The 12,941-nt window shown below is 35.0% G+C and overlaps 1 protein-coding gene across 2 annotated transcripts in view; it reads right to left on the bottom strand.

The window, feature by feature from the left end:
• LOC106871796 (kinesin-like protein KIF25) overlaps positions 1-12,941 on the bottom strand; it is a 505,449-nt gene that overhangs the window by 181,294 nt on the left and 311,214 nt on the right. For both annotated transcript variants that reach the window (XM_052967307.1, XM_052967306.1), the window contains exon 9: positions 10,550-10,699. In XM_052967307.1, the coding sequence (XP_052823267.1) occupies positions 10,550-10,699 (150 nt within the window). The remainder of the gene's footprint in view (positions 1-10,549; positions 10,700-12,941) is intronic.

The raw sequence follows: 12,941 nt of genomic DNA, 5'->3' as shown, positions 1-12,941 counted from the left end.
AATTAACACCAAATATACAGTGCGTGTGTTTTTATTGGCTAAACTGGCAATATGACCATCCCCAAGTACAACAATATATATATATATATATATATATATATATATATATATATGTGCACCATGTGTGTGTGTGTGTGTGTGTGTGTGTTTGTGTGTGTGTGTACAAACATGGGGAAGCACACATGCACATATAGCAATCCGACTGAAATATGAAGGCAATGTTGTTACATCACTTTATTTAATGTTACGATCGTTTCAAATGGCTTGAGGAACCATTCCATTGCTAAACATTGGTTTGTACACAAAATTAATTAATTAGTTAATAATTAATAATAATCAATTAGATCAATCAACTAATGAAATATTTTGCCCTCAATCATTCTTATCAGATCCTAAAGTTATTACATTAGATTTTCAGAGCTTCCAACAAAAATACAGTGGTGGGGGTGAGGCTGTATAAGAATACCCTCTGGATTTAAACTATACAGATTCCCATCATTCTCACTTGACATTCTGTTTTTAGCATAGGTTGCTGACTGAGAAATTTGCCTCAATTTCTTCAATAAACATATATACATCAACATATATATATATCCTTAAATGGGGATATTCTTCTTCTCTATATTTTCTTACTTCTCTCTCTCCGGTGATGGAATATTTAGCTTATGTGGAATCCTTACTAGATATCATGAGCCATATGCTTGACTATTCTAGAAACAGCTGTAAAAGACTTTATCTTCTTATCATAATTATTATGAACTACATTTATATTCTCTCTTTAAATTAAATATTTCTCGGGTGATGCAACATAATTTTTCTTTTTCTTTCTCTATTTTAATCCATATTCACCTGCTCAAGGACAAATCACCTCTAGCCACCTTTAACAGGTAATTAAAGTGCCACATTTTTCTGTTGCAGTTCAAACCAGAGTTTTAGTGATAAGCCAAACTGAGCACTTATAGTACATACTTACTACATTACTTCAATTGATGAAAACTCCTTGTATACTCTCTCTATTTGTATGTATGTTTGTGTGTATGTTTATCTATCTATCTATCTATCTATCTATATATATATATATATATATATATATATATATAGGAAAATGAAAAATGATAATAAGGCAGAATGCTAAACTGAAAGCATATTTTGATATAGATTTCTAACCGGCTTTCATTGCATGGCAAATTTTCAAGAAGAGGGAGAATGAAAATATTTTTTACAAAAAAGTAAAAAATAATATATAAAAAAGAAATAATATATAAAAAAAATAAATATACCAACGATACCAATACATTATATTGTCTTTGAGCTTTTAAAGTTCAATGGTAATCCATGTAGATAATAATTGGAAAAATAAGGATGCATGAAATTTAGAGTTGTGTTAGGTTTAAGAAAAGAAAAGGGTTTATGTGCTAAGCAGGAAGTGTGGTGTCACAACCGGAAGTGTGGTGTCAAAACAGGAAGTGTGTATAAGGGAAGACAATTCTGTGGGTTTTATAAAACCCACAGAATTGTCTTCCCTTACACACACTTCCTGTTTTGACACCACACTTCCTGCTTAACACAAACTCTTTTTTTTTCTTAAACCTAACACAACTCTCAGTTTCATGCATCCTTATTTTTCCAACTATTATCTACATGGATTACCATTGAACTTTAAAAGCTCAAAGACAATATAATGTATTGGTATATTTATTTTTTTATATATTATTTCTTTTTTATATATTATTTTTTACTTTTTTGTAAAAAACATTTTCATTCTCCCTCTTCTTGAAAATTTGCCATGCAATCAAAGCCGGTTAGAAATCTATATTAAAATATGCTTTCAGTTTAGCATTCTGCCTTATTATTTTTCATTTTCCTATTATTTCTCCATGTGCAGTTAACACAACCCCACTATTTACTGACTTATATATATATATTCTTTTACTTGTTTCAGTCATGTAATTGTGGTCATGCTGGAGCGCCACCTTGAAGGGCTTTTTAGCCATAGAAATCAACCACAGTTCTATATTTAAGAGATGAGGAATTATGTACATTATTTACATTTGATGGATATTTGTCCTCATCTTGTTTGTTGTCAACATGTTTCGGCTGATATACCCTCCAGCCTTCATCAGGTGTCTTGGGAAAATTTTGAACCTGGGTTCTCATTCCTAAGGTATTTTTCATTGTTATTATTAATTATCATTATTATTATTATTCAGGTCACTGCCTGGAATTGAACTCAGAATCTTGGAGTTAGTAGCCCGTGCTCTTAACCATATGCCCATGAGTATATGGTGTTGTAGTTAAGAGCATGGACTACTAACCCCAAGATTCCAACTTCAATTTCAGGCAGTGACCTGAATAATAATAATAATAATAATAATAATGAGTCAAAATTAAAACAAGAGTGCCATTATGTAGTGAAGTAGATTGACAAATTTAGTTTTTGAACCAGTTGAAGCACACAAGATGTTGAGATATCGTTCACAAAAGGTTCATTACATAACAATGGCACTCTTCTTTTAATTCTGACTCAATGTCTTCAGGAGGAGTTACCTCAATCCTTTCTATATTTACTAATAATAATGATGATAAATAATAATAATGATAAATAATAATAACGATGATAATAATAACAATAATAATGATAATAATAATAAATGCCTTGATGCAGTATCAGACAGTGGTTCTCATGGCTTCTTATCTTAACTGATTGGAGGTGCTATCATGTATATTGTGTTGTCTTGGTATAAAAGATGGGCTACAGTAAATATTCTGCTCAATACCACAGATTTGTTTGTCGGTTGCTTGATCTTAACCAATTGAACATGTCCCTTAGTGACTGATGATATGTGCATCTCTGATCATGAGCAGAAGTAGTGGGGGAGCATCATAGTCATGTGTTGAGAAGAATTCTTTGGGGTTTGGATAATTCACCTTTGGAAACATGGGTATTTTGTTCGACATCCTCAAACAATCTTTATTTAAGGACCTTTTGAGCAGGATGGGCTACTCGACCTGAAGAAAATTCTAACTGGGCCCCACCTGCAAGGTCATGTGCTATTTATCTTGATATGAGACTGTTATGTCGCGCACATATGGTTGTGATGCATGTGCCTGGTGTACCCTTATCAAACAGGTAGTCATGATGGTTATACTGAGCTTCATATATTTTACCCCTGTGTCACTTTGGTGGCATGCCCTACTCCATAATAATAATAATAATAACATCGAAAACTACTTTAGGAATGAGAACCCAGGTTCAAAATTTTCCCAAGACACCTGATGAAGGCTGGAGGGTATATCAGCTGAAACGTTGTGTTCACAACAAACAAGATGAGGACAAATATCTGTCAAATGTAAATAATTTAAATAATGTAAATTAACCACAGGATTTATTTTTAAGCCTAGTACCTATTTTATCAGTCTCTTTTTCTGAACACACCAACACCAGTTGTCAAGCTGTGATGGGGGACAAACACAGATACAAAAGCACACATACATAGATATATACATATATATATATATATACAATGAACTGCTTTCAGTTTCTGTCTACCAAATCCACTCATGAGGCTTTGGTTCGGCCAAGGATATAGTAGAAGACACTTGCCCAAGGTGCCACACAGTGGGACTGAATCTGAAACTATGTGGTTGAGAAGCTTATGAAACAGCCATGCAATATAATATATATATATTCAGATTTTCATTTATTCAGTTTTGTGTACTTTAAAAGTCAGTGTGACAAACAACCAGGACTTGGAACTTCATGTGTTCATGTTATTGTGCTCATATCATTTAGTAAGAATCTAGAGTTTGGATATCTCATAGAAAACATGTAGAAGATAAAACAAAACATGAGAGATTGCTTATCAGATATTTAGTCTTAAGTGTGTTTCATTAACCAAAAAAATCATTATTAGTTGCAAAATGTAAATTACATAATCAAGATATATTTTTGAATTTCCTGAGATGTATAACCTTTATGCATAACATTGCTGGCTTGTTGAATTCTTGACAAAAGTAACCATCATGGAGATAGTGAGTACCTGTCTAGTAATATTACATATAATGTTTACATCCCTCTGAAGATATGACAATATGTCTTGATTATGTTAGTTATATTATGTGCCTCCTTAAATTTTTTGTTATTGGAACATATGTAAGTGATGTAACTAAATATCTTATAAATAATTCCTCAAATCTTGTTTTATTCTACACACACACGTATGTATACATATCTATATGTGTGTGTATGTGTGTATGTGTCTATATATATTATATATTTTTATTACATATATATATTATATATGTGTGTGTGTGTGTGTGTGTGTGTGTGTGTGTGTGTGTGTGTACGTGTGTGTGTGTGTGTGTACATACAAACAAAAATACATGTGTATGTGCACACACATGCATACACACTTTTATATAATTAAGTTGTCAGACAAGGTATATAAGATACATTTTAGATTGTTGAGAAGCAAGTTAGAATTGTTTTTGTCTTAAACATGTTTGTTTAATGCATCAGTTTATAGTAATGCACTTTTGTGCATCAGTCTGCAGACTAATATACTTCTATATGCAATGTAGAGCCTGATGTGTCCATTTGTTGCTATTTCTGTTTCTAATATCTGTCAGAAACCTTTCTATGAGAACAGACAACAAGCATACAAAACAACAAAAGTAAAAAGAACCTTTAAAAAATGATATTTGCTGATATGCTGAGTTTTTAAGTTTAGATTGGTGTGTTCCTGGAGGTTGAAGGTAAATACTGTAAGAGCAATGGCTGTAAAGTATGAGGTATGATTACATTGGAAAAAGCTGATCTGGTTTCAGTACCCAGTGGCTACTGTTCATATAACATCTGGGATAGTGTAACTAATATATCATCATTATCATCATCATTTTAACATGAACATTTCCATGGCTACATGGGTCAGACAAAATGTCAAGACAGATTTTCTACAACCAGATGCCCTTCCTGTCACCACCTTTCGTCTGTTTCAAAGAAAGGTACAATTTCTCCATGACTAGATGTGTGTTTCATGAATGACTTCAAATGATAAACACCACTTGTATGATGGTGAAACTTACTTACAACAATCACATGATATGAAGATAAGGGAACACACACACATGCACGCACACACACACACACACACACACACACACGCACATACATGCACACACACACATGCAACAAGCTTCTTTCTGTTTCCATCTAGTAAATCTACTTACAAGGTCCAAGACTTATAGTTGGCCCAAAGCTTATAGAAGTTACTCACCAAGATGCTACATAACTGTCTGGTAATTGACAGACACATGATTTGCTTCCCCTGAGTTATTCTGTCCACTCATTTTACTCAATAAATCATCAAATTATAAGATATCATTTGTAGGCTCATTAACATTTCAGGTGTTATTTAAAAAGACATACAGTGGAGTCGACACATTTTTTTTCAGACACTGGAGATATAATGATTATAGACATTTAGTGATAAATACACTTTTTGAGTAAAACAATGTGGATATGTGCATAACATTCCTGTTGTGATTCCACCCATTCACTGAGAGTATATGTAAAAATTTAAGTTGAATTCACAAAAATTTTATTAAAATCATGTGACAATATTTTTCAGACAATGCCACTCAGCTTCAGTAGTCCATATAATTGCCTTTCTTTTCAAACACTTGCGCTATTCATTCAGTGTACCAGATAAACATGTTCATTATAACATCTATTTTTGGTTGCTCCTAAAATCTGTTTCCTAGAATCTGCCTTACTTGTCACTTCTGGTCTGTCCACATATCCCATATACCCACATTTCCCATATGTGCCCACATTTCCTATGTTTTCAATTATTTTCAAGTCTGGACTTCTCTATGGCCATTCCAGTAGACTTACTTTACATCCATTCCTTGACTGTTTTTGACACATGACCACTGTTGGGGGATGGAAGTATCTCCCACTTCTTGAATATGGGGCAAGGCTCTCATTTGCTGTTGCCTTTTCTCCAGTACATGCGACAGTCATCTTCATTCAACTTTTGAATTCTCTTCCTAAGCAACTTTTTCTTTTTTCTTTTCTTCTTCTTCTTCTTCCAGTTATAGTCATTTCTTAACATATATTCTACTGTAAACTTCAAAGTCTTCAAATCAACAGCTATTTTTTCAGGTTTAGACCATTTCTCTTCCTTCAAAGCTAAAAAACCTATTTCCTTTAAATGCATTTTCATTTGAAAGAAGTTTTTTTCTCAAGTAAGAAAGGTTTCTTGGTGGATAGCACTTAATGCACTACTGCAAGCTGCCTTTGCACACGAAAATTTGCATATCTCCAACAGTCAACTGACCGTTATTGACAAGACCAAGGAAGGTCAAAATCATGTGACCTGGTGGTGTCAGTGCTAGAAGTGGCAGGGATTTATCTCCCTGCTAGTAATATAAACAAGAGTGCCTTTTGCACCAGAAGTCAATCTGAGAGTTTCTTGCATGGTATCTACAGCGGTATAAATGTTTAAATGGGGATATTACCTCATAATCTAAAATGATGGATGATATATGTAATTTATTTTCATTGTGTGTGCATATATACGGATATATATATATATATATATATACAGTGAGTTTACCAACAGTATGTTTATACATTTGTAATTATCCTGCATGCTTACTCACAATACGCTTGCACATATTGTAGTTATTGCTTAAAGTAAGGTAGACTTTGCAGGCTACTGTTATTGAAGTGAACACCAGGTTATATCAGATGCTAAGTTTTGGACATTTCCAAACCCTAATAGAGGGCAAAGGCAACTTAACTACTGTGATGTTACTGGTGGAGACACAACAGGAAATCAAGGTTTTACCAATGCAAAATAGAGGATGGAGATTCTTAATGTGGCATTGTGAAAAACATTCTGGTTGTGGCAGCTTGAAGAAGTTGCATCAGCTGTTTCTTAATCATTTAGTCAAGACTGAAAGCAGTGCCTAATGACCCTTTCTAGTGCCTCTGAGATAGATTGAAGGGAAAATGGAAGGTATCCCTAAACTGGAGACATTGTCTGAGTATTTACAACAAAGTGAACACTGACAGAGACGTACAAAGTGGTGATGTTAAACTGGGTGAGTGATGAAGCCAACATTTGAAGTAGGCCATAGCAGGATTTGAACCCAGGCTGCAGAGAGTTGAAACAAATACATATATGCATATATATGTGAGAGTGTGTGTGTGTGTGTGTGTATAGGTATATGTATATATGTGCATGTGCATTTGCATATATGTGCATGCACACACACAGAGTTACATATCTGCCATCTTTACCAACAGTATGCCTACATGTATCTATCATCCTCGTCTCATCTCTGACAATTTCTGTTTTGAAAAAAATATTTCATTTCTTTTATTTTATTTTTTTAATTTCATTTTTGTGTTTACTTTTATACCTGTTATTGTTGCTGTTGTTGTTGTTGTTGTTCTATATCTATTTAGATATGTTAGTCACATGTCAGATGTGGCTCCACATTGTAACAAAAAAAAGAAATCAATTGCAGCAGATGTTTGTTTGTTTGTCTCTTGTTGATGTAGTTGTTTTGTTGTTGCAGTTGTTGTTGCTGCAGTAATTGTTGTTGTAGCTGTTGCTTTTGTTATTATCATTATTATTATTATTATTATTATTATTGCTATTGTTATTAGTTCTGTCTCAAGTCAACCACTCAACCATTCTATCATTTCACCAATGACTGAATATATTTCAATATTTATATTTATTTCTTTATTTTCTTTGTATCAGATTAGAAAACAACAAACAACTCTCCCACCTTCCCCCTCTCTCTCCCCATCATCATCATCATCATCATTGCCATCATCGTCATCAGCATCATCATTATCATCATCGTATGACTGATTGAAAGTTATCCCTTTTCCCTACTTCCCCTCCCCTTTCTCTTTTCTATTATCTCCACTCCACTCCTCCCCTCTATTTCATTCCATTTAGCTTATTTCTACTCCACTTGTCTCTGCACTTTGTATACCTATCCATGCCACTCCACTCAATACCTCATCTCTACAACATCTACTCCACTTCATTACCTACACTTCACTCCTTTTCTTCTACTTCCACTCCCTTTACTCCACTTCTTTATCTACGTTCCACTCAAGTCCACTCTAGTATCTCTACTCTTCTCTTTGCAAACCACTCCCCTGCCTCTACTCTTCTACCTCCACTCCACTACCACCACTTCTTCACTGCCTCTACTCCACTCCCTTTATTCCACTCCTCTATCTCCACTCAAGTCTACTCTAGTATCTCTACTCCTCTCTGTAAACCCCTCCACTCTCTCCCTCTCTCTCTCCCCCCCTCTCTCTCTCTCTCTTACCCTCCACTCCCCTTTGGAAATATCACATGTATCAACTTACATCATAAGTTCAATCTCATCAAGGTTCACCTTTCCTTTTATCCTCATATTTCAAATGAGCTTCTGTCAAATTGCTGTTTGACAGAATAATTGAAGCATCAATCAAAAGTCCTTGCAGAATGTCAAGCCATGTCCTATGTCCCTTACATCCCTCTTCAGCTGAATGACCCTAACCTAGCAGACACATGGGTGCTGGTGCCACCTAAAAAGCACCAGTGCCAGTGTCACATAGAAGCACCCATGCTGGTGCTGTGTAAAAGCACCCTGTACATGCTGTAAAATGGTTGTCATTAGGAAGGGCATCCAGCCATGCAAACCATGCCAAAATAGACATGGAGCCTGGGCAGCTCAACTCGCCAGCTCCTGTTAAACCATCCAGCCCATGCCAGCATGGAAAATAGACATTATATGATGATGATGATGATGATGACAGTAACGTTTAATAGTCGGACTTGTGGAAATTCCATCTCTATAAATATTCATATTTCTATTTTAAGGCATGAATTTATAGATCTATATGATATTGTTTCATTTAATTAAAGATTTTGATTATTATGTAGTTAAGGTTGTTAAAAAATGTAACTCTCAAACACATGTTATGATAGAATATTATTAAGGATTTCTATAAAATAACATAGTTGTAAATGGAATTGTAAAAGGAAGACTTTGACTGCTTCTCTTGCCAACATTTCTAAATTTAGTGTAAGAAATCATATTTTCAAGTCTTATGCCTATTTACTCACATCCTTTTTTATATTCTGACTTCAAATTCTGCTGAAGACAAGTTTAATCTTGCATTTTTCTCACATAGATAAAATAAAATACTATGAGCAAGCATGACTGTTTGGGAAGAAGTTTGCTTCCTAACCATATGGTCCTGGGTTCAGTCCCACTGCATGGCACCTTAAGCAGATGTCTACTAATATAACCTCAGGCAGGCCAAAATCCTGTGAGTGGATTTGGTAAATGGAAATTGAAAGAAGGTCATCATGTGTCTTTGAGTTGGTGTTTGTCTCTCACCACTGTTTAACAACTGTTGGTGTTTTAACATCCTTGTAACTTAGTTGTTTAGCAAAAAGAGACCACAAAAATAAGTACCAGGCTCAAAAAAAAAAAATCAGAAAATAAATACTGAGGTCAATTTATTTGACTAAACTTTATCAAGATGGTGCTCCAGCATGGCAGCAGTCTAATGAGTGACGCAAGTAAAAAATAAAGATAAAAGATAAGTGAAGTTCTAGGGTTCACATAACAGTCTTTTACCTATCACTAAATCTATGGTCTTGTATTTAACATAGGGAACATTATTTTTGCAGGGTGCACAATTGGCAAAATCATGAGAACATTGAACAACAGAATATTATGTAATATTTAGTTCAAGCCCTGTTCAGAGTTTAAATCCTGCTTTGGCCAACTTTGCCTTTCATCCTTTCTCGATCGTTAAAACAAAGTGTCACTCAAATATTGGCTTTGTGGTAATTATAGGAATTAGTGGGTTAGCTTTCAGTTTAAAGCTGCTGCTGTTGTTCTTGTGTAGGCAAGGGCAACTCTAATAGAGCAAACTGTGATCAAAATCATTCTAGCTATGACCAACCTGTCTTGTTTACTATCCAGGAACACATAATCCGGTGTGTTTTTTTCCAAGTGAGCATTTCTTGGAAGTCAAGGTGTTATTTGAGGTAGATTTTACAGCTATTTCTTGCAGAACTGATGGACATGTAGAGGTTCTCTTGTTCATTAATTTAGTTTGAAGTGTTACAGATTAGTGATTAGGGAATGGTGACATGTTTGACATGGGATGTGAGGATGTTTGAGGCAGTGGAAGAAGTTGGGGCAGGGATCCAGATAAAAGACATATAATGATGGCAATGATACAGAAGGCAGCAGAATTGAGGATAATGATGAGGATGATGAGTGATAATAATGATATTGATGGTAATTATGATGATGAGGATGATGATGAAGATGAGGAGGGGGATGGTCGTGGAAGTGGTAGTAATGGTGATCATAGAGGCAATGAATATATATAATGCTAAATGATGATGATGATGGTGGCGGTGGCAGTTGCACTGGTGGCGGTGTCATGGTGGCAGCAGTGGTTGACAATGGTACAATGCAAAGTAATATATAATGTAAGTTATCTAACCTGAACAGTTCCCTCATAGCTCGAGGTATCACACCCTCATCTGGATGTGCCTCATGGCTCAGGTTGTAATTCTCATTCTTGTGACTTCCAAGCATTGTATGTGTTTTGCCACTTCCTGTTTGTCCATAGGCCATTATACACACATTGTATCTGCAAAATAAATACCACAGTATTAAGGATGGTATACACTCACATACACATACATATTGTATATATGGAAGTATATATTGGGTTGTCCGGAAAGTTCGTGCCGATTTTTAAAGGAAAGAAAAAGGTCAATAAATACTTGCCATTACAGTTTTAATCAACCAAATATGAACCATTTTGTTGTAAAATGCATCTCCATCTTTCCTTTAACTTGAAAATACACTCTTCCCAGAATTGAGGTGGTTTCATGGCAAAGAATTCATCAAGGTAACTTTTTACATCATCCAAGGAATTGAAATTTTTACCATTAAGACTATTCTGCAGAGACCTGAATAAGTAGAAATCCGAAGGAGCAACGTCTGGTGAATATGGAGGGTAGGGTAACACATCCCAGCCAAGCTGCAGCAATTTTTGTCTGGTTCCCAAAGAAACGTGCAGTCTTGCATTATCATGATGGAAAACAACACCCTTCCTGTTGGCCAATTCTGGACGTTTCTCTTGCTTTTAACTCATCCAGTTGTGTGCAGTATTTCTCAGAATAATTGTCTGGCTACTTGGGAGAGGCTCATAGTACAGAATTCCTTTCCAATCCCACCAGACACAAAGCAAGACTTTTTTAAGGTGAAGACCTGCTTTTGGGGTGGCTAAAGGTGGCTCATGTCACTTTCTCCAGGATCGCTTTCTCTGAACATTTCGGTAGATAATCCATTTCTCATCACCTGTCACAATTTGCTTTAAAAAAGGCATGTTTTCATTCCGTTTATAAAACGAATCACAGATGGAAATGCAATCCAAAAGGTTCTTCTCACTCAACTCATGTGGTATCCAAACATCAGTGTGATTTGTGTACCAAAGCTTTACCAGGTGCTCATGAATGATGGATTTTGATAGGTTGAGGCTTTCTGCCAATTCTTGGGTTGTGAAATGTGGGTTATTCTCAATTAATGACTTGATTTGGTCATCATCTGTAATAGATAGTCTGTCTGATCGCTTTTTATCAATAAGGCTACAATCTCCAGCTCGGAACCTTGCGAACCACTTCCATACAGTTCTTTCGGATAAAGAAACATCACTGTAAACTGCGCATACTTCTTTGGTTGCTTGTGAGGCATTTTTCCCTTTACAGAAAAAGAAAAGCATGAAGTGCCGAAAATGAACTTTCTTATCTTCCATTTTAAAGGGTTACAGAATTAACACAGGTTATAGGAACATAAACCTTCTTCCACAAAAAGATAGCTTAAACTATTCTCTAAATGGAGGTGTAGTCAAATCCTATTTTATGGAATCAACCATGTTCTAAAATAAATCGAAAGGTAAGCTACTATAAATCGGTGCGAACTTTCTGGACAACCCAATATATATATATATATATATATACATGTATGTTAGGAGGAAGAAAATTTGTATTGGTCAAAAGGGTTGAGAGAGGAAAGAGAAAGAAAGAAAGTGAAAATGAGAAAGGGAGTGCTAGATAGTGGTCAAGATATTGTGAGAAGGTGAGGAGAGAAGAGCTATCAATAGGTATAAAGAATAGGAGGAGGGATAAAAGGAAGAGATGAGAATGTAAGGAAGGAATATGTGTTAGAAGTGGGAGGTGGGCTAATATGTTTGAAAGACACTAAGGTCAAAGGATAGATAAAGAATGCGGTACAGAGGTGGGTACAAAAGTGAGTAGTAAACCTCAAAAAGGAAATGAGGAAATATAATGGCCAAGTTTCTAAATATAGACATAGGCATTTATATGAGGTCAGAGATTGTACTAGCTAAGTGATAGTGGGGACCAATAAATCAATGAGAGAAAGAAAAATATGTATATAGATATATGCGCACGTGCACATACAAACATATAAATGTGTATATGCACTGTTATATAGGATCGCTCACACATATACATATATATCCATACACATACATGCACACACACACATGCACACACACATGCACACACACATACGTATGTATATGTATATATATATATATATATATATATATATATATATATATATAATATATGTATGTATGTATGTATGTATGTGTGTATATGTTTGTGTGTCTGTGTTTGTACCCCCAACATCACTTGACAACCAGTGGTGATGTGTTTACATCCCTGTAACTTAGCGGTTCGGCAAAAGAGACCGATACAATAAGTACTAGGCAGTGCTCCAGCATGGCTGCAGTCAAATGACTGAAACGAGTAAAAGAGTATATATATATATATATATATATATATATATAAATGTATATA

The sequence above is a fragment of the Octopus bimaculoides genome, chromosome 4, assembly GCF_001194135.2.
Source record: "Octopus bimaculoides isolate UCB-OBI-ISO-001 chromosome 4, ASM119413v2, whole genome shotgun sequence".
In the NCBI taxonomy this organism is placed as follows: Eukaryota; Metazoa; Mollusca; class Cephalopoda; order Octopoda; family Octopodidae; genus Octopus; species Octopus bimaculoides.
This window is presented reverse-complemented; position numbering and strand designations above follow the sequence as displayed.